The sequence below is a fragment of the Phyllobates terribilis genome, unplaced genomic scaffold, assembly GCF_046119375.1.
Source record: "Phyllobates terribilis strain yellow unplaced genomic scaffold, ASM4611937v1 Scaffold_17__1_contigs__length_24005725, whole genome shotgun sequence".
In the NCBI taxonomy this organism is placed as follows: domain Eukaryota; kingdom Metazoa; phylum Chordata; class Amphibia; order Anura; family Dendrobatidae; genus Phyllobates; species Phyllobates terribilis.
In genome coordinates, this window is record NW_027362777.1 from 2,100,492 (window position 1) to 2,127,208 (window position 26,717).

Sequence of the window (26,717 nt, forward strand, 5' to 3'; positions counted from 1 at the left end):
CTCCCCGACTCCATACGACAATCAGACTAGTTCCCTGGATCAACGCCCTATCAAGGAATCTAGTATATATAACCTGTAATATTATACTTTTCAAGAAAGGAATCCATGCCCTTCTTAAATTTTAACAGTGAATCACTCATTACAACTTCATACGGCAGAGAGTTCCATAGTCTCACTGCTCTTACAGTAAAGAATGCTGGTCTGTGATTATGATTAAACCTTCTTTCCTCCAGACGTAGAAGATGCCCCCTTGTCCCCGTCTCAGGCCTCAGAGTAAAAAGATCAGTAGAAAGGTCTTTGTACTGTCCCCTCATATACTTGTACATAGTAATAAGATCACCCCTAAGCCTTCTTTTTTCCACAGTAAATAACCCCAAGTGTAATAACCTGTCTTGGTATTGCAGACCCCCCAGTCCTCTAATAACCTTGGTCGCTCTTCTCTGCACCCTCTCTAGTTCAGCTATGTCTTTCTTATACACCGGAGACCAGAACTGTACACAGTATTCTAAGTGTGGTCGCACTAATGACTTGTATAGAGGTAAAATTATCTTCTCCTCATGAGCATCTATGCCTCTTTTAATGCATCCCATTATTTTATTTGCCTTTGCAGCAGCAACCTGACACTGGTCACCAAACGTGAGCTTGTCGTCCACCAATACACCCAGGTCTTTTTTAGTGACAGTTTTGCCCAGTGTTTTACAATTAAGCATATAATTATACATTTTATTTCCTCTGCCCAAGTACATTACCTTACATTTATCCACATTAAAGCTCATTTGCCATTTATCAGCCCAAGCTTCTAGTTTACATAGATCCTCCTGTAATATAAAATTGTCCTCCTCTGTTTTGATTACCCTGCATAGTTTAGTGTCATCTGCAAATATTGAAATACTACTCTGTATGCCCCCTACAAGGTCATTAATAAATATGTTAAAAAGAAGGGGGCCCAATACTGACCCCTGTGTTACCCCACTGTTAACTGAGACCCAGTCTCAGTGTGTTCCATTAATAACCACCCTTTGTTTCCTATCACTGAGCCAATTCTTAACCCACATACATATATTTTCCCCTATCCCCATTGTTCTCATTTTATGTATCAACCTTTTGTGTGGAACCGTATCAAAAGCTTTTGAAAAGTTCATATACACAACATCCACTGCATTTCCTTGGTCCAGTCCAGAACTTGCCTCCTCATAAAAGCTGATCAGATTAGTTTGACAGGAACGGTCCCTCGTAAACCCATGTTGATATTGGGTCATGAGGTTATTCTTCTTCAGATACTCTAGTATAGCATCTCTTAGGAAACCCTCCAGGATTTTACTCACAGTAGAGGTTAAGCTTACTGGCCTATAATTTCCAAGTTTGGTTTTTGTCCCCTTTTTGAATATTGGCACCACATTTCCTATACGCCAGTCCTATGGTACAAACCCTGTTATTATGGAATCTTTAAGGATTAAAAATAATGGTCTATCTATGACGTTACTTAATTCCTGTAGTACTCGCGGGTGTATCCCATCCGGGCCCGGGGATTTGTCAACTTTAGTGATTTTTAGACACCGCCATCAGGGGCGCACATAGGAATCATGGGGCCCCATAGCAGAAGTTCTAATTGGGCCCCCCCCCCCCCCCAAAAAAAAGTAAATAATTGTCGGGGTCACAGAAGAGCAGATCTCACAACTTTGCAGCCTTTACATAGTAATTTTCCTCCTGCTGAAGTCCTAGATTCCTTTTTCATTGCCCCATAAAGTGTGATGCCAACAATGCCAACAAAAGTGTCCCCAAACACAGTAGGATACCCCCATGGTGAATTCCTCCACATTCACAGTATAATGACCCTATTGTACCCCACCTCAACTCCCAAGGCAAAGTATGGTGACCCCAACACAGTATGATCCCCCAACTGTGACCCCCACACAGCCCTCCATGCAGTATAATGGGCCTACATACAATATAATGGCCCCACACCTCTCCACACTCCAGAGAGTATAATGCACTCGCCATGGTCCTCCATACATTATAAGGCACTCGCCATGGTCCTTCACACAGTATAATGCACTCGCCATGATCCTCCATACAGTATAATGCACTCACCATGGTCCTCCACATAGTATAAGACACTCACCATGGTCCTCCACACAGTATAATGCACTCGCCATGGTCCTCCACACAGTATAATACACTCGCCATGGTCCTCCACACAGTGTAAGACACTCTCCATGGTCCTCCACGCAGTATAATGCACTCGTCATGGTCCTCCACGCAGTATAATGCACTCGCCATGGTCCTCCACGCAGTATAATGCACTCGCCATGGTCCTCCACGCAGTATAATGAACTCCCCATGGTCCTCCACGCAGTATAATGAACTCCCCATGGTCCTCCACGCAGTATAATGCTCTCCCCATGGTCCTGTATACAGTATAATGCACTCCCCATGGTCCTGTATACAGTATAATGCACTCCCCATGGTCCTCCACGCAGTATAATGAACTCCCCATGGTCCTCCACGCAGTATAATGCTCTCCCCATGGTCCTGTATACAGTATAATGCACTCGCCATGGTCCTCCACACAGTATAATGCACTCGCTATGGTCCTCCACACGGTATAAGACACTCCACTCGCCATGGTCCTCCACATGGTATAAGACACTCGTCATGGTCCTCCACGCGGTATAAGACACTCGTCATGGTCCTCCACGCGGTATAAGACACTCGTCATGGTCCTCCACGCGGTATAAGACACTCGTCATGGTCCTCCACGCGGTATAAGACACTCGTCATGGTCCTCCACGCGGTATAAGACACTCGTCATGGTCCTCCACGCGATATAAGACACTCGTCATGGTCCTCCACGCGGTATAAGACACTCGCCATGGTCCTCCACGCGGTATAAGACACTCGTCATGGTCCTCCACGCGGTATAAGACACTCGTCATGGTCCTCCACGCGGTATAAGACACTCGTCATGGTCCTCCACGCGGTATAAGACACTCGTCATGGTCCTCCACGCGGTATAAGACACTCGTCATGGTCCTCCACGCGATATAAGACACTCGTCATGGTCCTCCACGCGGTATAATGCACTCGCCATGGTCCTCCACGTGGTATAATGTGTAATGCACACGCCCGGACTGACTGGCGTGTGCGCGTTTATGTAGTGATTCCACTGTGCCATGAACCGGAGAGTGCCTGGAGGGGCATAACTAAGTATCTGCCCGATCCGACCAAGGTCGCACAACGGCATACGACGCCAGTGCACCAGGGAGGAACCGAGCAGAGGAACCAGGGTCTACTCCAGGTCAGACTCCGGACACGGCTGTTGACCCACACCGGGGAATACAGGAACAGGCAGACTAGGGCGCAGGCTGGGTAGGGTCCAGTACAGACTGGGAGACAAATTTGAAACCTCAGACGCGGTGGAGAGAGCTGAGCAAAGCGAAAACCGCAGACGCGGTGGACAGAGCTGAGCAAAGCGAAAACCGCAGACGCGGTGGACAGAGCTGAGCAAAGCGAAAACCGCAGACGCGGTGGACAGAGCTGAGCAAAGCGAAAACCGCAGACGCGGTGGACAGAGCTGAGCAAAGCGAAAACCGCAGACGCGGTGGACAGAGCTGAGCAAAGCGAAAACCGCAGACGCGGTGGACAGAGCTGAGCAAAGCGAAAACCGCAGACGCGGTGGACAGAGCTGAGCAAAGCGAAAACCGCAGACGCGGTGGACAGAGCTGAGCAAAGCGAAAACCGCAGACGCGGTGGACAGAGCTGAGCAAAGCGAAAACCGCAGACGCGGTGGACAGAGCTGAGCAAAGCGAAAACCGCAGACGCGGTGGGGACAGGGCTCTGTACACACGGAACAGACTAGAAGGGAAAGGCAGAACCAGATACCCACAGGGTACTTGCAGAGAAGTAGCGAGTGGACCACAAACTCACAAACGGAAGTACAGTGACAACGAGCAGGAGTTAGGTACGAGTTCAGACTCTGCAGAAAAAAGGGAAAGTGCGAACATAGAGAAAAACAAAACAGGCTAGGAGAGTATTCAGACAAGAACAGACACAGCAGCAAGATACAGGAGCGGGTCTAGGTATGCGGTCCCTAGAAGGCGGAACGAACAGGCAGGAGCGAGTTCACACAGGCCTGGAAATACAGCCTCCAGGATAGGCAGAAGACAACAAGCTAGAAGATAATACAGACTGGACACAGTTCAGACACGGGAACTGATACCGAAGGCAGGAAACATAAACGGGACCTGGCATATCAGTGACCAAAGGCCAACTGATAGAACACAATGCTCAGGCAGGGATTCATTGGAGCAGCTGGGTTAAATACCAGATGGCAGACAGCAATAGGCTGAGGACGCACAAGGGGTGTGCCTGCAGCAGGTACAAAAAGCAGGAAGTGATCGGGTGCTGTCCTTAAGCAGCAGACACAGAGGCAAACAGACAGCATGGAGGGAAGCCAGGCTAGCAAACTGGACTGGAGATCAAGTGCGCGCTCTTGCACAGTGGGAGATGGACCACTATGCAAGGACGCCGCCAGGTATGTTACATAATGCACTTACCATGGTCCTCCACGCGGTATAATGCACTCGCCATGGTCCTCCACGCGGTATAATGCACTCGCCATGGTCCTCCACGTGGTATAATGCACTCGCCATGGTCCTCCACGCTGTATAATGCACTCGCCATGGTCCTCCACGCGGTATAATGCACTCGCCATGGTCCTCCACACGATATAATGCTCTCTCCATGGTCCTGTATGCAGTATAATGCGACAGTATAATGAACTCCCCATGGTCCTCCACGCAGTATAATGCACTCCCCATGGTCCTCAACACAGTATAATGCACCCCATGGTCCTGCGTAATGCAGCCCCCCATAGGGTAAAATGCAGCTTCCCCCCACTATAGGGTAAAATGCAGCCCCCAGTCCTCCAGTTTTATCAGTATTCACTGATTTATAAATAAATACATACTTACCGCTCCTCGTTCCCTACTGCTTCAGTCTCTGCAGCGCGTCTGTGTCATCACCTCAGTAGCTGCCAGCTCCACTGTCTGACAGAGCGTGGAGCGTCATCACGCCGCTGCGTCAGACGCAGAGGAGGAATGATGGGAGAGAGAGTGTCACATGACGTTCCCTCCTCCATCATTGCTATCAACCAGGGCCGACTCCAGATTTTCGTGGGCCCCGGGCGAAAGAGTCTCAGTGGGCCTTTTAATACATACACCATTCATGATGCACAGATACCGTAGAGAAATATAGGTATAGTACACAGGGCCCAGGCTGTCCCCTCATCCTTCATATACTGTATGCAAACATGCACACGCACACATTACGCAGACACGCACACACACATTACGCAGACATGCGCACACACACAGCACGCAGACACGCGCACACACACACAGTACGCAGACATGCACACACACAGTACGCAGACATGCGCACACACACAGTACGCAGACATGCGCACGCGCGCACACGGTACGCAGACATGCGCACACACAGTACGCAAACATGCGCACACACACAGTACCCAGACATGCGCACACACACAGTACGCAGACATGCGCACGTGCGCACACAGTACTCAGACATGCGTGCTCGCACACGGTACTCAGACATGCGCGCGCACACGGTACGCAGACATGCGCTCGCACACGGTACACAGACATGCGCGCACACGGTACGCAGACATGCGCGCGCACACGGTACGCAGACATGCACACACACAGTACGCAGACATGCGCGCGCACACAGTACGCAGACATGCACACACACAGTACGCAGACATGCGCACGCGCGCACACAGTACGCAGACATGCGCACACAGTACGCAGACATGCGAACGCGCGCACACAGTACGCAGACATGCGCGCGCACACGGTACGCAGACATGCGCGCACGCACGGTACGCAGACATGCACAAACACAGTACGTTGACATGCGCGCGCACACAGTACGCAGACATGCACGCACACAGTACGCAGACATGCGCACACACACAGTACGCAGACATGCGCACACACACAGTACGCAGACATGCGCACGCGCGCACACAGTACGCAGACATGCGAACGCGCGCACACAGTACGCAGACATGCGCACACGGTACGCAGACATGCACACACACAGTACGTTGACATGCGCGCGCACACAGTACGCAGACATGCACGCACACAGTACGCAGACATGCGCACACAGTACGCAGACATGCGCACGCGCGCACACAGTACGCAGACATGCGCACGCGCGCACACAGTACGCAGACATGTGAACGCGCGCACACGGTACGCAGACATGCGCACACGGTACGCAGACATGCGCGCGCACACGTTACGCAGACATGCGCGCGCACGTTACGCAGACATGCGCGCGCGCACGTTACGCAGACATGCGCGCGCACACGTCACGCAGACATGCGCGCGCGCACACGTCACGCAGACATGCGCGCGCGCACACGTCACGCAGACATGCGCGCGCGCACACGTCACGCAGACATGCGCGCGCGCACACGTCACGCAGACATGCGCGCGCGCACACGTCACGCAGACATGCGCGCGCGCGCACACGGTAAGCAGACATGCACATGCACATACACAAACAGATACACAGATAACTACACATACAGACATACGTACATATTTGAACACATTCTTAAAAACACATAAAACAGACATAAATATATATATATACACACAGTCATACACACTGACATACACACAAGACACATTAGAAATATACTTAATATGGGGATTGGTGAATCTGGCGACAAGCCTGTGTCCAGTCCAGCTGTGCAGGGCCGCCGGCTTGTCTGATGGCCATCACAGGCCCTGGACCATCCGAGCGGTCCACTCGCCGTTGGGGCCCACACCGCTTCCCCAACATCTCCGCAGGGAGGACCTCCGGCGGTGTTTGATTGCTGGCACTTCATCAGGGCCCCCCTCCTGCTCCACCGGCGCTGCTTAATTGACGGCACTTCATCAGGGCCCCCCTTGGGGCCTCTCTTCATCAGGGCCCCCATCGGGGCCTCCCTTCGTCAGGAACCCCCTCGGGGCCTGCCTTCATCAGGGGCGACGGCAGGGGCGACACAAGCACAATTAAAAACGCAGTGTCGCCCCTGCCGTGTCATTACTACAATACACAGCCACACAGCGCACTGCCATGCCTGAAGACAGTGCCGGTGGGAGGCGGCGGCGGCAATCAAGCAGCTGAGCGGTGAGTGAAGGAGGGGGGGACTGCTATGGGGCCCCCCCAGCTCACGGGCCCCATAGCAGTCGCTTGGCCTGCCGCCATTGGCGGATGCCACTGGCCGCCGTACTTCCTGCTGGGTTAAGCAAGTGACTTTTAATGGAGAATTTTTGGCATCACTAATCATGTTTTCTGTCATGCAATTTTCTTGTGTAAATACGGTTGAAAAAAAAATCATTTGGCATATTCACTTTTTCCTCATCCACATCCACCATTTCACCCAGACTATTTTTAAGGGGGCAAACACTATCATTTTTTAGTTTTTTACTATTTATCTAGTTAAAGAATATTTTGGGATTATTTTTACTTTCTCTGGCAATGAGTCTCTCTGTCTCAATCTTTGCTGCCTTGATTTAGTTTTTACAGAATTTATTTAATTTTCTGTATTTATTTAATGCCTCATCACTACCTACTTGCTTTAGTACTCTAAATGCTTTCTTTTTGTCACTTATTGCGCCCCTTACAGCTCTATTTAGCCATAGTGGTTTCCTCCTATTTCTAGCATGTTTATTCCCATAGGATATATATTGTGCACAGGTCCTATTCAGGATGCTAATAAATGTCTTCCATTTGCTTTGTGTAGTTTTATGTCTCAGGATAATCTGACAGCAACACCTCAACTGTTCTTGGAATCAGCATAGGGTATTAGTAATTTATTAACTAATTGCCATAAGCAAATAATCCCTCAACTCAAGATTCTCTATTAATATATATATTTACCAATAACAATAAAAGAAAATTTGTGCAATTTTAAAATTACAATGAATGTGTGGTCTTTATATGTTCTTGATGTAAAGCATTCTAATTTATTATCGGAGATAAAGACAAAAAGCTGGCACCTGTGTATTTCAATTACCTTGCGCTGCTGATACTGCCTGTGAGCGGCGCTATTGGTGGCCGCTCGCAGGCAGCACGTGACCCCCGGCTGCAGCCGGCGCTGACATCCGCTGATGTCACGACAAGTTGCGGCTGCAGCCAGGGGTCCCTCTTCCGCGTTCCACCAGTGGCTGCTGGGTCACACCCGGCTTCCACCACGCGCTCTCATTCACTGGGAAAGCGTGCGGTGGATGCTGGGTGTGACGCAGGGGAATAACTCCGCCCACAACCCAGGAGCCACCGCGGGGACCCCAGCGCTGAGTCACGCCTCACTTGTCGTGACGTCAGCATGGGGTCACGTGCTGACTTTGAGCGGCCACCTATCAGCAGCGCGAGGTAATTAAAAGGAAGGTTGTATTTATCATTAAAACACACTGGCATTTTTTTAAAAGTACCGAACAACCCCTTTAAGCAGCAATGTTACAAAAGCAGCCAGGACACCTCATCCCACGCAAGTCGGGTGCATATCTCAATGGAAACAGTGAGCTATCCTCTGTGTCAGTAAGAGGATAGATAGCACTCACCGACTGTAAAAATACCAGTCTTTATTTCATCACTTTAAAACCTAAGAGCGGGGGAGTATGTGGAACATATTGTGGATGACGGCCGTTTCGCGCTTCCTTGCGCTTCTACTTGTCTCAAGATGAATGCTATCTATCTTCTTACTGACACGTTCTAATTAGTGATGAGCGAGCATGCTCATTACTCGAGATGCGCGAGCATGCTCGTTACTCGAGATGAGTGAGCATGCTCGTTACTCGAGATGAGCGAGCATGCTCGTTACTCGAGATGAGCGAGCATGCTCGAGCGAGCACCTAGTATCTTCAGCATGCTCAGAGTAATGTTAAAATCACTCCCGTGTGCATGATTTGCCACTGTTTGACGGCTTTAATACATGTGAAGAATGCTTAAGAAGCAGCCATTTCTCACATGTATTAAAGCTGTCAAGCAGTTGCAAATCATGCACACAGGAGTGATTTTAACATAACACCGAGCACGCTGAAGATACTCGGTGCTAGCTGAAAGGGTTAACAGAACATACTCGCTCATCACTAGTTCTAATTTATTAATTTGTCACCAGTGAGAGAAACTATATTATCTTTTCCATGGTATCACCTATATTCATTGATAATGAACACGTCCACTAGAGGGCGTCTCCTACTAGTTTGACGTCTCACTGCCAATAGTTCCCATATAATGAGGGACTAACCACATTACTGGTAGCAGAGAGGTTCTGGAAAAGTGAAAATGGCTCCTCGTCCCCCAAAAGAAATTCAGCAAATTCTACTCTCCCTAATGCAAATGCTCCCCTCCCTTCTGAGCACCACAGTGTGCCCAAACCGCAGTTAGCGTCCATATGTTTGGCATTTCTGTAGCGATGAGAGTCAGCCTAATTAACTGCTGCATGTCTTCAGAAGCATGAGCTGGGCACTATGTGCAGGAACTACTATGTACTGGGTACTACAATGGCAGTTTGCAATTTTCACTCAGCAACATCCACTGCTGCTTGTTTCTGGAAAACACCCATGGAGTCAAAGTCTTCACTACACCTGTAGATAAATTCCCAAAGGGATATATTTTCCAAAATGGGATCACTTGAGGGGGGATTCTGTTCTTCTAGCACTTAGGGGCTTTGTATATGGAGTCCTTTGCTCTAGGAGGCAAATAGCGCTCCGTCCTTCCCGAGTCTCGCCGTGTGGCTAAGCAGTACTGTACAGCCACATATGGGGTATTTCTACATTGAGCAGAAATTGTGCGATTAATTTTGGTGCCATTTTTATCCATTTCCCAGTGTGAAAATGTAAAATCTAGGACTAAAACAAAATTTTAGTGGGAAAAATATTATTTTTTCTTCACTGCCCAATAGTATAAAATTCTGTGCCGTCCCCCTGTGGTGTCAATATGATCACTGCACCCCTAGATTGATTCATTGAGAGGTTTAGTTTGTAAAATTGGGTCTCTTATGGGGGAGGTTCTATTGTTCTGGCACCTCAGGGGCTCTGTGATATGGCACCCTCAAACTAGTCCAGCAAAATCTGAACTCCAATATGGCACTTTTTCCCTTCTGAGCTTTGCACTGCGCCTCAAAAGTAGTTTTCTTCCACATATGGGGTATCGGCGTACTCAGGAGAAATTACACAACAAATTTTGGGGTCCATTTTTTCCTGCTATCCTTGTGAAAATGAAAAAAATTGGGGCTAAAACAACATTTTTGTGGGAAAAATATATTTTTTTCATTTTCACAGATTAGCGTTGTAAAATTTTGTGAAGCACCTGTGGTTTCAATGTGCTCACCACACATCCAGATAAGTTCCCTGAGGGGTCAGGTTTCCAAAAAGAGGTCACTTGTGGAAGTTTTTCACTGTTTAGGCAAATCATGGGCTCTCCAAATGCGACATGACACTCGCAGACCTGAAAGATCTTGAAATTACTGTTGCAGAAGGTCCTTCAGCTGCTCAGCTCCTGCAGCCTCCGGTTTCTGTGATTGGGGAGGATGCGGTGTCAGCTTCCTCCTCCATCACAGGAAGCTGCCTCCGGACTATAAGACGCACACACTTTTTAACGAGTTTTTTTTGTTAAAAAAATGCATTTTATAGTCCAAATAATAAGGTAGATAAATTCCTTAAGGGATCTAGTTTCCAAAATTGGTTAACTTGTGGAGGTTTTCCTCTGTTCAGGCACATCAGGAGTTCTACAAACATGACATGACACCTGCAGACCATTCCATCAAAGAAACATCATTCCTTCCTTTCTGAGCCGTGTCGTACGCCCAAAGAGTAGTTGTCCCCCACATATGGGGTATCTGCATACTCAGGGGAAATTGCACAACAAATTGTGTGGTGCAATTTTTCTTGTTACCCTTTTGAAGAAGCAAAATGTGGGGCAAAAAAACATTTTTGTGGGAAAAATTAGATTTTCTATATTTTCACGGCTCAACATTATAAACTTCTGTGAAGAACATGGTGCTCACCATACTTCTAGATAGGTTCCTTGAGGGGTCTAGGTTCCAAAATGGTGTCACTTGTGGGGTGTTTCCACTGTTTAGGCACATCAGGGGCTCTCCAATCGCGACATGGCGTCCGCTAATTATTCCAGCAAATTTTACATTTAAAAAGTCAAATGGCGATCCTTTTCTTCTGAGCCCTGCCATGCGCCCAAACAGTTGTTTTCCCCTACATGGGATATCAGCATGCTTAAGAGAAAATGCACAACAAATTTTGGGGTCCATTTTCTCCTGTTGTGAAACTAAAAATTTCCTTCCACATTCCATTAATTCCTGTGAAACACCTGGAGGGTTACTAAACTTCTTGAATGTCGTTTTGAGCACCTTGAGGGATGCAGTTTTTAGAATGGTGTCACTTTTGGGTATTTTCTGTCATATGCATATTGACAAATTACCGAGAGGGTAAAAAAAACCCTGGTTGAGGGGTGTATAAAAAAATGTCTTATTACTGCTTTACTAAAATGTGGTAAAGAAGTAAATTAAAACTACACTAGTTTGTCTGTGCCCTTACTGTGATATTAAGTCTCTAGAAACTGTATAGTATTACGATACATCTGATATCATGAGCTCATTATATTCATTATAGTTTTCCTCTGTCTGCAATTTATAGATTAATTGATCAGATTATTTACTAGGACATACACAGGTTCCCTAGTGCTACCAAAAATATATACATAGCCACCCCAACAAGTTTCGCCATGTCTGGCTTCCTCAGGGGGCTGGGGCTATTAGTGGCTGGACAGAGCCTGCGCCGCCAAGAGCTTCTTCCGACGTCTCTTCCATCACCAGCGTTGCCTGCAGAATGAATAAACGGTAATTACTTACCGGTAATTTGATTTTCCTGAAAGCCATGACAGCACCATACGAGAGTGTAGGATCCGCTCCTATTACCGGACAGGAAGCCCTGAGCACAAAATAAAAAGGCAACTCCCACTTCCTCCTTCAATGTGGTTTCCAGGAGTCAAGTAAGAGTCACCCAATTCATCATCATTTTTATTTATACATTCACTCAAGCACATTCTTCATTGTGAGAAGAGAAGACTAAGAACCATCAACCAAAAGCCAGAGGGAGGGAAAATTAGGGTACTGTCATGGGTTTCAGGAAAATCAAATTAACGGTAAGTAATTATCGTTTTTCCCTTCCCCCATAACAGCACCATACGAGAGACGAAAGCAACGGAGCCCTTCAATAGGGAGGGAGCACCGTAGGATCTTACACCTGAAGAAATATCCCTGAAATATCCTAGTTCAACAGATTGTGAATTTTTTAGATATCATTCAATCTTCCTTCTTGAAGCACTATCAACATAATCTCTATCGATTTGGAGCTTAGACCAAAAGCACCAACAAGAGTAAAAAGGATTTTTACAGCACTCTTTCCTCTTTATCTCCCAGAGAAAGGTCTATATTTAGAGACCTCACTTATATACATGGTTGAATATTTTTCACAGATTTGATTAGATATTCTGTTTTCATTAAATCAACTAACCAACAACTGAAATATATAAGAACTGGTACTAGTACTCAGCGTGTAATAGAAGCAGAAGGTAATCGATTCAGGGAACCTGGTAACCTTAACCAGGCTTTGACTAGGGTTTCTACTTTAATATTGTTGCCATTTTCAATTGAAGGCCCCACTTAAGGCCAAGATCTGGGCCCTAAACCTTTTCTAGGGTCAATGATCACATAATTATTCAAAACTACCCAACTCTATGCTACCAAGAGTAGATAGAGCATGCCAGATTGCCAAAATGGGGATCTCAAAACCAGCAGAAATATTTAGTACTTTATATCCCTTAAGGTGTAACGTTAAGTTCCCCCAAGAAATGTATTTAAGCCGAACGGACACTTTTATAGTTTGAGATTTCCATCCTGGGGAGTTTCTGGCTACCACAATCTAGCCAAGTACCAAGAGCTAATACAACTAGAAAGGGTAAGATACAGATCTGAGCTATTCCAAAAGAAAAGTCACAATCCACCGTTCATTCAGGAATAGTGTTGAGCGATACCTTCCGATATCGGGAAATATCGGATCGGATTGGATCGGACCGATACCCAAAAAATATCGGATATCGCCGATTCCGATACCGGAAACCAATGCATGTCAATGGGACACAAATATCGGAATGCCATCCCAGCGTGAGAGAATTCTCCTGATTGTTTAAAAGCCGGCGGGTGGTAAAAAGCCGCCGACTTTTAAACAATCACACAGCCCCATATTGCTTCCCCGCAGCCTCCCATCCCGATCCTCTGCTCCCCACGCCTAAGTTAGGACCGGGCGGGGAGCGAAGCACCAAGGAGCGGGGAGCGAAGGACCCGGGCGGGGAAGCCAGCAGTGAAAAGACTATACCGCCGGCTTTCCCGTTCTGTGCTGCGCTCCCCGCTCCCTGATGTATGTGGTATGATGTATGATTGGTGTGCGCGCGGTGTCTGCGGGTGTTTGTGGGTGTCTGCGTGCAGGCAGACATAGGCCGATGTGACACTACTACTCCCATCGGCCTATGTCTGTCCCCCGTCCACTCGTGCCAGCAGGATCAGCTTGATGGGAGCAGTAGTTCCCATCAGCCTGATCCTGCTATTTAAATTGCCCTACTGTGTCCTTTAAACTACCCCATATGTTATTTTGGCCCCCATGGGTTTATATTTTTGGCCCTATACATGTTTTATTTTTTTAGGCCCCCATAGTTTTTGTTTTTGGTCCCCAATAAATTTTAAATACATTTCATTGGTGGCCAGTGGTTACCTAAAATAAATTAGTTTATACATTACCTGTCCCCGCCGATCGCCACATAAAATAAAGTAAAAAATAAAAAAATACACCTATACTCACCTAGACACCTAATTCCCCGAAGCCATCAATCTCCTGTTATAAAATATAAAATAATAAACCATAATTTTATCCTTACCCCTCCGTAGTAGTCCAAATCGAGTGTCCCACGATGATCTCCAGTTTAGAGCAGCCACATAAAATGTGACCGCTCTAAACCGCTACCGCCGCTACAATAACGGGGCCGTAAAGCAGCCCCGTCATTGCATAAGCGGGTTCGCCGGAGTTCAGGCAGCGCTGCTCCGGTGAGTTCCTTTACGGCCCCGCTGACCGTGAGAAATTCCCACGGTACAGCAGGGCCGTAAAGGAGGTCACCGGAGCTGCGCTGACTGAATGCACTCCGGTGACCTCAGTCAGGGGCTCACGCTGCCGGGAGCGGACGTGTTCCCTGCAGTGTGAGCTTACAGCAGCAATGACAGCTGTCACATCTCCAGATGTGACAGCTGTGCATGGGAGATCAGCGCAGGAACGTGGACAGGTAACTTTTATGTTTTATTTCAAATAAATTATTTTTTTCTGGGTGTGGTGTCTGTTTTTTCTTTTTAACACTTTGTAGGTTAGTAATGGGGGTGTCTTATAGACGCCCATCATTACTAACCTGGGCTTCATGGCAGCTGGCGCTGACATGAACCCCACCACTATTACCCCCTGCCACCGCACCAGGGCAGCGTGGAAGAGCGAGGCTAAGCGCCAGATTTGGCGCACAAATAGAATGTGCCAAATCTGGGGCGGCTGAGGGCTGATATTATAGCCTGCGAGGGGGCCTATAGCCATGGCCCCTTTCTAGGCTATTAATATCAGGTCGCAGCTGTCGGCCTAGCCTTTGCTGGCTCCAATTTATAGGGGGACCCTATTTTTTTTTTTGGGGGGGGGGGGGGTCCCACCTGTAGAATGGGCTGTAAAGGCTAAGCTAACTGCTGCGGACTGATATTAATAGCAAGGGAAGGGGCCATGATCCTTGGCTACTTCCCAGACTATTAAATCAGCCCTCAGCTTTCCCTCTTTTCCTTAAAAATACGCATGAGCCCACCCTTTTTTTTTTTTTTTTTATACATTGAATAGGGGTTGGAGTAGGAAATGACATCAAATTGGCCTTTTTTTTCTTCACTAACTTTATTTGTCTTCAAAAACGCACATAGAATCCGCATGCGTTTTTCTGGCAAGGAGATGCGGAAATGGTCAGGAAAATTTCTGCTTCATTTCTGCATCGTGGGCACATAGCCTAATATTGGCGTGACCCCATGAATTTCGGGCTTAGGGCCAGCGGATAATACAAATCTGGCCCTAACCCCTTTATTACCCAGTGAGCCACCAAACCAGGGCCCTGGATGAGCTTGATACAGCGCCAGAAGATGGCGCTTCTATGAACGCAACATTTTCTGGGGTGGCTGCGGACTGCAGTTCGCAGCAGGGGGGTCCCACAAAGCTTGGGCCACCCTGCACTGTGGATTCCAGCCCCCAGCTGCTTAGTTGTACCTGGCTGGACACAAAAATAGGGCGAAGCCCCACTTATTTTTTTTTTAATTATTTCATGAAATTCATGAAATAATTAAAAAAAAAAGGGCTTCCCTATATTGTTGTGTCCGGCCAGGTACAAATAGGCATCTGGGTGTTGGGGGCAGCCCGTTCCTGGATGCTGTACCTGGCTGGCATACAAAAATATGGCGAAGCCCATGTCAAAATTTTTGGGATAAATTAGTTAAAAAATAAATAATAATTTAGGGACTGCATCTTTATTAACCCCTCAAGTGTCATTTAGTGTTAAAATAAAGGATTGACGTGGGATCCCCCATAATTTTAGTCTCTAGCGGAGGTTAAGCAGACGGCTGGGGCAGATGTTTGAAGCCTGGGAAGGGGGTAATACCCACGGAGCTTCCCAGGCTACTAATATCAGCCCCCAGCTGAATACCTAGCCTTTACTAGCTATTAAAATGGGGGACCCAAAAAAAAATGACGTGGGGTCCCCTTATTTTAATAGCTAGCAAAGGCTAGGCAGACAGCTGGGGGCTGATATTAATAGCCCAGGAAAGGTGCCATGAATATTGGCCCCCTCCCAAGCTAGAAACAGCAACCCTCAGCCGCCCCAGATTTGGCACATCCTATTTGTGCGCCAAATCTGGCGCTTAGCCTCGCTCTTCCACGCTGCCCTGGTGCGGTGGCAGGGGGTAATAGTGGTGGGGTTCATGTCAGTGCCAGCTGCCATGAAGCCCAGGTTAGTAATGATGGGCGTCTATAAGACACCCCTATTACTAACCTACAAAGTGTTAAAAAGAAAAAACAGACACTACACCCAGAAAAAAATAATTTATTTGAAATAAAACACACAATTTTATTTAATTCTTAGTTTACTAAAAAAAAAAATAGTTACCTGCGCTGATCTCCCATGCACAGCTGTCACATCTGGAGATGTGACAGCTGTCATTGCTGCTGTAAGCTCACACTGCCAGGAACACGTCCGCTCCCGGCAGCGTGAGCCCCTGACTGAGGTCACCGGAGTGCATTCAGTCAGCGCAGCTTCGGTGACCTCCTTTACGGCCCTGCTGTACCGTGGGAATTTCTCACGGTCAGCGGGGCCGTAAAGGAGCTCACCGAAGCAGTGCTGCCTGAACTCCGGCGAACCCGCTTATGCAATGACGGGGCTGCTTTACGGCCCCGTCATTGTAGCGGCGGTAGCGGTTTAGAGCGGTCACATTTTATGTGGCTGCTCTAAACTGGAGATCATCGTGGGACACTCGATTTGGACTACTACGGAGGGGTAAGGATAAAATTGTGGTTTATTATTTTATATTTTATAGCAGGAGATTGATAGCTTCGGGGAATTAGGTGTCTAGGTGAGTATAGGTGTATTTTTTTATTTTTACTTTATTTTATGTGGCGATCGGCGGGGACAGGTAATGTATAAACTAATTTATTTTAGGTAACCACTGGCCACCAATGAAATGTATTTAAAATTTATTGGGGACCAGAAACAAACAAAAAAAAAAATATGGGAGCCTAAAAAAATAAAACATGTATAGGGCCAAAAATATAAACCTATGGGGGCCAAAATAACATATGGGGGCAGTTTAAAGGACACAGTAGGGCAATTTAAATAGCAGGATCAGGCTGATGGGAACTACTGCTCCCATCGAGCTGATCCTGCTTGCACGAGTGGACGGGGGACAGACATAGGCCGATGGGAGTAATAGTGTCACATCGGCCTATGTCTGCCTGCACGCAGACACCCGCAGACATCGCGCAGACACCGCGCACACACCAATCATACATCATACCACATATATCAGGGAGCGGGGAGCGCAGCACAGAACGGGAAAGCCGGCGGTATAGTCTTTTCACTGCCGGCTTCCCCGCCCGGGTCCTCCGCTCCCCGCTCCTTGGTGCTGCGCTCCCCGCCCGGTCCTAACTTACGATCAGGATGGGGGGAGCGGAGGATCGGGGTGGGAGGCTGTGGGGAAGCAGTATGGGGCTGTGTGATTGTTTAAAAGCCGGCGGCTTTTTACCGCCCACCAGCTTTTAAACAATCAGGAGAATTCTCCCACGCTGGGATGGCATTCTGATGACAGGCTGGATCGCAGCTGAGCGCTGCCATCCAGCTTGTCATCCTTCAGAGACACTGTATAGTGCAGGCATTATGGGAACTTCCGATTCCGGTATCCGATATCCTAAAAGTATCGGAACTCCGATACTGCGAATATCGGTCGATATTTCAGTATCGGAATGCTCAACACTATTCAGGAATGATCGTATTTACACTATTCCCCTATAATAGCATTAATTCTGCAACTTTATAATCCAACCATGGAGATTGTTAGATGAAAATAGTTCAAATGAAAAATAGATTAGTTTTCAAGCAAAGAAACTAAGTAAACTGAGTGATAACCATCTCCTCTGATACACTTTTTTTTCCAAAGCAACTCATTCAGAAAGAGATCTAGATCTCTTATGGTATTTGTCAAATCTCAGATGGTCTTAAGCTAAGGTATTAGCATCCCGTCCCGTTAAACATGTACCTTAAGTACGTATCATCCTGTGCTTGAGTAATAATCAGAACAGTCTTACCTCAGTGTGAAGGCATTCGTCTTAACTAGCAAAGATGCTTCTCCTTCACCACAGGAGTCTCACGGATACGGGGACATTTTAACTCATCCACTGATTCCTCCTTTTATAGGTTTATTGCAGCGCTGCCATCTTATCACTCCAAGAGCGCACCGACTGGATATTTAACCAACTCGCCACTTAGTTGAGTCTACCAGTTTATGACTTTAATCGCAAGAATACATAGTGTAATATGGTTCCATTGACTTAATTTCCAATTTGTCCATCTGCACTTCTAACTGGGAGGATACACTGGTCTTGAAATAATTTTACCAGATCCTGCATAATCATGTCTGTCGGGCAACTCCATTAGGAAGATGGACTGGGATATTTACTGGTTCGTCAGTCCCATACCAGCGAGTCCAACTCGTACCTCCCTTAGTAGGGCAGGCCGTTAGTGCTGCCCGACTCAGTACAATCAAGTTTATCTTTCCATTCTGAATCAGGAGGGTAGATTGAGGCAATTTTTGGATTATCAACCATAGTTACCAGTGAGTCAAGCTCGCACTTCCCTTAGGAAGGCCGACCTGTATGGTGCTGCCTTACTTGGCACAATCAAGTTCATCTTACCATTCTATACCAGGAGGGTAGACTGAGGCAATTGGTAGTTAGTCAGCTCCCAATACTGGCGAGTCCAGCTCGCACTTCCCTTAGGAAGGCTGACCGGTATAGTGCTGCCTTACTTGGCACAATCAAGTTTATCTTACCATTCCATACCAGGAGGGTAGATTGGGGCAATTGATGGTCTATCAACCAACTCATACCTCCCTTAGGAGGTCAGACCGGTATAGTGCTGCCCTCTTGGCACAATCAAGTTTCTTATCACTGTAAGCCAGAAGGGTAGATTGGGGCAAATGTTGGATTTTCAGCCCCCCACCGGTGAGTACAACTCGCAGCTCCTCCTACCATTTCCTATCAGGGGGATATGGGATATAGAGAGTTTAATCACTTAAGGTCGAAAAGGTCATTCGAAGACTCCAGGTAGGAGTTTTAAGTGGACTTATAGTGGTTTCTTTTAAGCTTTGCACAGACATGTTCCTCTTGCACCTTCAACCAGGAGGGGGTGGGGGGAACTGAGCTGCAGATGTTTATCAGCCAGTTCATCTAAAGAGATGGAGGCCTCTCATATGATGAGAGGTTGAAAAAGTTGAGCTTGTTTAGCTTAGAAAAATGACTCCTCAGAGGGGGATCTCATTTACATCTATAAATATATGTGTGGTCAGTACAAAGGACTAGCACATAACTTATTCCCTCCAAAGACCATACTAAGGACCAGGGGCACTCATTACGGGTGGAAGAAAGGCAATTCCAGCACCTAAAATATGAAAGGGTCCTTTACTGTCAGAGCAGTCAGACTGTGGAATGCCAACCACAAGAGGTAGTAAGGGCAGACACTAACAGCTTTTAAAAAAGAAAAGGCTGGATGATTTCCTCGATACACATAATATTGTGGGTTACAGTTAAATTAGATAAAATATTACACCTATAGTAGTACATTTGATCCAGGGTTCTAGGACTGATCACCTTTTCTTGGGGTCAAGAGGGAATTTTTTTTTTTTCCCCTTGATGCAAATTGCTGAATGTGACCTGGGTTTTGCCTTCTTCTGGATCAACAGTTTTTAGGTATAGGGATTTTAGTAAAACCATTGTTACAAATACAAAAAAATAAAACTAATTAAAAATTATAAACTGATTCATTATAATTGTAATAGTGAAGTTATAATTATAAAGGTAATAATACATTTGTGAGGCCTAGTCCCAGTAAGTTAGTAAGTTAGTGTCAGAGTGCAATTGGGGGAGAAAGGTTGAACTTGATGGACCTAGGTCTTTATTCAATCTGTTACGTTACTAATGATCCCAGATTGTGAAGATAAACTGAACTTAAATTGGTATTATTCTTTTAGCGCCCCCATTCACACCTTTACCAAGAAGACCACTGGGACATAGATGATAAATGCAGACTAGTTCAATATGCTATCCAAGTATGAAGGATTGACTGGACCTGTTACTCAGCAGCTATCCTTTGGACTGTATTTAATAGAATCACCCCAGACCGAGGGCATCGTCCAGAGACCTTATTTACCAATATCAGTAATATTGCTAGTAAAGGGCAGTGAAGTTTTGAGACCTTAGTGAAACAGATCTACAAGCCCCAAGTTGTCTTGCTAACCGGGCAACCCCCCGTGAGGCAGACAGCTGAGGAAAATCCTAGACCTAACGTGGCAGGTTCTTCCGCAACTATGAAGCGGTCTAAAAAAACCTTCAGACAGGCCAACGTGAGTCATAAACCTACACCTGAATTGGCATGAGGCCTAGCTGTGAGGCTCTATGCAAACCATGAGGTCTAGCCATGAGGCTCAATATGCAAGCCATGAGGCCTAGCCGTGAGGTTCAATACGCAAGCCGTGAGGCTCAATACACAAGCCATGAGGCTTAATACGCAAGCCATGAGGCCTAACTGTGAGGCACAATACGCAAGCCATGAGGACTAGCCGTGAGGCTCATTTCGTAAGCCATGAGGCCTAGCCGTGAGGTTCAATACGCAAGCCATGAGTCATAGCCGTGAGACTCAATACGCAAGCCATGAGGCTCAATACACAAGCCATGAGGCCTAGCCATGATGCTCAATACGCAAGCCATGAGGCCTAACCGTGAGGCTCAATACGCAAGCCATGAGGCCTAACCGTGAGGCTCAATGCACAAGCCATGAGTCCTAGCCGTGAGGCTCAATACACAAGCCATGAGGCCTAGCCTTGAGGCTTTATACACAAGCCATGAGGCCTAACCATGAGGCTCAATACACAAGCCATGAGGCTTAGGCCAAAAAAACGTAGGTAGGTACGGAATCATTAAATTTAGATTCTTCCAGACTGATGTTATCATTTTAGCGCCCAACTGGGCCCCTGCTCATTGCCACTCACTAGAGGTAGCTATAGAACTCAGCATGGTGTTCCATGATTCACTGGTGTTCCATGATTTACGGCTGCTCCAGCCGTGAGCTCCAGGCTTCTACATCCTTGAGGACAGGAAACCACATTGAAGGAGGAAGTGGGGGTTGCCTTTTTATTTTGTGCTCAGGGCTTCCTGTCCGGTAATAGGGGCAGATCCTACTCTCTCTCGTATGGTGCTGTCATGGGGGAAGGGAAAAAGGTGGCTCCTGGTGACAGAAGCAGATGTCACAGTAGGAGATCCCAGAGGAGATAGGACACACCATTTGCAGAAGCCCTTATATGACACAATGGCAGAAAACCAGATCAGTAGAAATCACCATAAAGTGGCTCCATTTTGGAAATTATAACCCTCAGTGAATTAATCTATAGGAGTAGTGACTATTTTGACTCCAAAGCCACTTTCCTGAAATTAGCACGCTGTGGATGTTGTAGAGTGAAAATTGCACATTTGTTGTTTTATAACCCAACACATAGTGCCCAGATTGTGCTCCAGGAGACACACCGTAAATTAAGTGGGTTCTTCTCACTATAGTAATGCCAAATACATGGATGATAAATGTGGTTTGGGCACACTGCAAAGCTCAGAACGAGGGGGAGATTTGACTTTGGGAGAGCGGATATTGCTGGATTGGTTTATGGAAGCCATGTTGCTTTTCAAGAGCCTTTGAGCCACTAATAATTTGGAAACCTCTGTTTTTCAGATGATGGACCTGAGTGAGGACTTGTTTTTTTGTGAGATGAGAAGTTTTTCTTGGTATTATTTTCGCTTACATAACATTGTTTGGTGGCTTTTTATTCCATATATGGGAAGCAGAATGAACAAACAATTGAACACCACGCTCTTCTGGTTCATCCTATGAGGTTTTCTATTAGACTGTGAACTGTCATTGTCTTGGTGAATAATTCAATTTTTTTGCATAACTTCCCATTTTTACAGACAGTTTAAGTAGAAATGTTCAAAAATATATAATTACACGGATTTTTTATTAAAAAATAATAATTGGTTTTATTATTGGCAGATGATTGTACCAGGAGATCAGAGGGACAGCTGACATCTTCAATTTTCAAATCAGATAATTTGGAGATCTCAGAGGATACAATTGAAGTGAATGCCATTACTCCAGATATACCATCATCCCTTCACAGCAAAGATCTGTCATCTGATCCTTTGAAACAGGTTCTGTCTTCTGATTCATTACCGACTACTCAGAAAAATCAAAGTCACAAAATAAGCATTAAAAAACAAATTGCTCCTAAAGCAAAGAAGCCATTTTCACGTTCAGAATATAGAAATAGTTTTCCCCTCAAAAAGTCTTTTCTTAAGCATGAAAAAATTCACAAAGCGAAGAATAGATTTTCTTGTTCCAAGTGTGGGAGATGTTTTAATCAGAAATCAGATTTTGTTAGGCACCAGATAACTCACACAGGAGAGAAGCCATTTTCCTGTTCAGAATGTGGGAAATGTTTTACAAAGAAATCAGATCTTATTGGACATCAGAGAACTCACACAGGGGAAAAGCCATTTTCATGTTCAGAATGTGGAAACTGCTTTACAGTAAAATCAAATCTTATTGCACATCAGAGAACTCACACAGGGGAGAAGCCATTTTCATGTTCAGAATGTGGGAAATGTTTTATAAAGAAATCAAATCTTATCAGCCATCAGAGAACTCACACAGGGGAGAAGCCATTTTCATGTTCAGAATGTGGGAACTGCTTTACAGAGAAATCAAATCTTATTGCACATCAGAGAATTCACACAGGGGAGAAGCCATTTTCATGTTCAGAATGTGGGAAATGTTTTGCAAATCAATCAAATCTTATCAGCCATCAGAGAACTCACTCAGGGCAGAAGCTATTTTCATGTTCCGAATGTGGGAACTGCTTTACAGAGAAATCAAAGCTTATTACACATCAGAGAACTCACACAGGGTTGAAGCCATTTTCATGTTCAGAATGTGAGAAATGTTTTGTACAGAAATCAAATCTTATCAAACATCAGAGAATTCACACAGGGGAGAAGCCATTTTCATGTTCAGAATGTGGGAAATGTTTTGTACAGGAATCAAATCTTATTAGACATCAGAGAATTCACACAGGGGAGAAGCCTTTTTCATGTTCAGAATGTGGGAACTGTTTTACATTGCAATCAACGCTTATCGACCATCAGAGAACTCACACAGGGGAGAAGCCATTTTCATGTTCAGAATGTGGTAAATATTTTGCAAAGAAATCAAATCTTATCAAACATCAGAGAATTCACACAGGGGAGAAGCCATTTTCATGTTCAAAATGTGGGAAATGTTTTGTACGGAAATCAAGTCTTATCAAACATCAGAGAACTCACACAGGGGAGAAGCCATTTTCATGTTCAGAATGTGGTAAATATTTTGCAAAGAAATCAAATCTTATCAAACATCAGAGAATTCACACAGGGGAGAAGCCATTTTCATGTTCAAAATGTGGGAAATGTTTTGTACGGAAATCAAATCTTATCAAACATCAGAGAACTCACACAGGGGAGAAGCCATTTTCATGTTCAGAATGTGGTAAATATTTTGCAAAGAAATCAAATCTTATCAAACATCAGAGAACTCACACAGGGGAGAAGCTTTTTTCATGTTCAGAATGTGGGAAATGTTTTACAGAGCAATCAACGCTTATCGAACATCAGAGAACTCACACAGGGGAGAAGCCATTTTCATGTTCAAAATGTGGGAAATGTTTTAACCAGAAAGCGCATCTTGATAGCCACCGGAGAACCCACACAGAGGAGAATGCCGCAGCTACACCCAACTAGTCTCTGTACAGACTAGAAAGGCCCTAGCTGCACAACTAAAAATACTACGGACCTAATTCTCTAATTGAGGAGTTTCTCGTACCTCCTGAGGAACCAGAGGGGAGGCCACAACACACTGTCAACCAGGGGAAAGGAAAGTATGAAGTAAAATACGAAAACCCTGAGTGAGAAACTAAAACACATTCATATAGGGCAAAGAAGGCAAGCTAAGGAGAACCAAAAATAAAAGGAACAAGTATAATCTCCCAGAAACCTAACATTGTTAGAATGAAAATGTACTAGGAGGGAAAGCAAACTAAGCAAACTGACTGGGAGGATAGTTTCACCTTTGTGGTGAAACTTACAAAATTCATCCTCACCAACTGTAAATGTAAAACCCGTCCATTTATAAAGACCACGGACAAGATAAAGATTCCCAACTCACATCAGGACCACAAGATCCCAGGTACTTTCAGCTGCATCACATCTAATGTAGTGTACTTAATTATATGTACCAAATGTCCAGCTGGGGGTCTGTATGTAGGGGAGACAAGGCAACAACTTAGAACAAGGATGAATTCTCATCGCCACACAATAAAAGAAAAAAAGAATAGATCTATCTATGGCCAAACATTTTTGTATCCTTGATCACAGAATCATGGACATTAAATTACTTGTATTAAAAGGTAACTTCAAATCTCAGAGACACAAAGTTATGACAACCTTTGACACTCGGAGCAGGAATGAATGTGTCACTTGGATTTATGTCTTTTTACTAGTGATGAGCGAATACATTCGGCACTATTCATTACTCGCACGAATAGTACACAATTCAGGCTATTCGACGAGTAATTAGCTATTCACCTCGGTATATTTGAGTGACCCGCCCAGTATGTTTGGCGCTTTATGTGTAGCCAATGAACATGCTGGGCTTGCTTGCCAATCACAGTAATGCCGTTGCCATCATTGTTGTGACATTACTGTGATTGGCTGTTCTTACAGCATCATAGGGGGATATTTAAGCCCTGCCCGCGCCATCTTGCGCATATTACATCAATGTAGTGTGAGCGTAGGGAGAGTGAAAGCAGCGTATAGGGAGAGTCTTTTAAGAGCTATTTAGAATGAAGATTAGTTCTCTGTTAGGTTGAGATAGCGCAGAGTGAGATTTAATACGAGGGAGAGGAAAAGGGAGGCAGGGTGTTAGCATTGCAAGTACATGCTGCAGCTCTCTGCTAGGTTGCATTGTGTATAGTCAGAAGCATATAAACCAGAAGAACATGGCGGTATAGATAAACCATAGTTCATATGTGGGCGCTCTCAATAAAGTACAACCTACAAAAAGAGTGGAGTGACTGAGCCCCAAAAAGAGTCAGGTCACCATCATAATGAGTCCAGATAAAAAATCAGTTTGATTGTGTATCAAAAGTATAAAAAGAAGGTCCCACGGACACTCCTAAATAGAGCACAACCAATAAAATGGTATGTCATGGGTGAAAACTACAAAAACGACAGAGACAACCATGTGACTCCACAAATATAGGTACATGAAAGGAAGTGACAATATTATCAATCCAAGTATCAATTATTCCAGTTACTAAGTAAATGGACAACGCAACTTACAATTAATTACATTAAATGTCCTATGTTAATCCATTCCTGGACACTTCAACATGAATAAAAAACCAAAATATCCAGATCAATATATACTAAACGTCTGGACGAAAAAGAGATACCAGCTGCATATAAAAGGTATAGATTTTATTTAATCAAATTGATAAAACCAATTAACAAGACAGGGCAACAACCTCTATAAAGGAGTGACACATACAGTGGTGGCCAAAAGTATTGGCACCCCTGCAATTCTGTCAGATAATACTCAGTTTCTTCCTGAAAATGATTGCAATCACAAATTCTTTGGTCTTATTATCTTCATTTAATTTGTCTTCAATGAAAAAACACAAAAAGAATTGTCCTAAAGCCAAATTGGATACAATTCCACACCAAACCTAAAAAAGGGGGTGGACAAAAGTATTGGCACCGTTTGAAAAATCATGTGATGCTTCTCTAATTCGTGTTATTAACAGCACCTGTAACTTACCTGTGGCACCTAACAGGTGTTGGCAATAACTAAATCACACTTGCAGCCAGTTAACATGTATTAAAGTTGACTCAGCCTCTGTCCTGTGTCCTTGTGTGTACCACATTGAGCATGGAGAAAAGAAAGAAGACCAAAGAACTGTCTGAGGACTTGAGAAACCAAATTGTGAGGAAGCATGAGCAATCTCAAGGCTACAAGTCCATCTCCAAAGACCTGAATGTTCCTGTGTCTTCCGTGCGCAGTGTCATCAAGAACTGTAAAGCCCATGGCACTGTGGCTAACCTCCCTAGATGTGGACGGAAAAGAAAAATTGACGAGAGATTTCAACGCAAGATTGTGCGGATGGTGGATAAAGAACCTCGACTAACATCCAAACAAGTTCAAGCTGCCCTGCAGTCCGAGGGTACAACAGTGTCAACCCTTACTATCCGTCGGCGTCTGAATGAAAAGGGACTGTATGGTAGGATACCCAGGAAGACCCCACTTCTTACCCCGAGACATAAAAAAGCCAGGCTGGAGTTTGCCAAAACTTACCTGAGAAAGACTAAAACGTTTTGGAAGAATGTTCTCTGGTCAGATGAGACAAAAGTAGAGCTTTTTGGGAAAAAGCATCAAAATAGAGTGTACAGGAAAAAAAAGAGGCATTCAAAGAAACGAACACGGTCCCTACAGTCAAACATGGCGGAGGTTCCCTGATGTTTTGGGGTTGCTTTGCTGCCTCTGGCACTGGACTGCTTGACCGTGTGCATGGCATTATGAAGTCTGAAGACTACCAACAAATTTTGCAGCATAATGTAGGGCCCAGTGTGAGAAAGCTGGGTCTCCCTCAGAGGTCATGGGTC

At 45.4% G+C, this 26,717-nt stretch overlaps 1 protein-coding gene across 1 annotated transcript in view; it reads left to right on the forward strand.

Moving 5' to 3' along the window:
• Nucleotides 1-25,590, forward strand: part of LOC141176018 (uncharacterized) — a 48,794-nt gene extending 23,204 nt beyond the window's left edge. Inside the window, exon 7 of the mRNA XM_073659989.1 lies at nt 22,018-25,590. Coding sequence (XP_073516090.1) covers nt 22,018-23,798 — 1,781 coding nt within the window. The 3' untranslated portion in view covers nt 23,799-25,590. The remainder of the gene's footprint in view (nt 1-22,017) is intronic.
• Nucleotides 25,591-26,717: the final 1,127 nt, after the last annotated feature.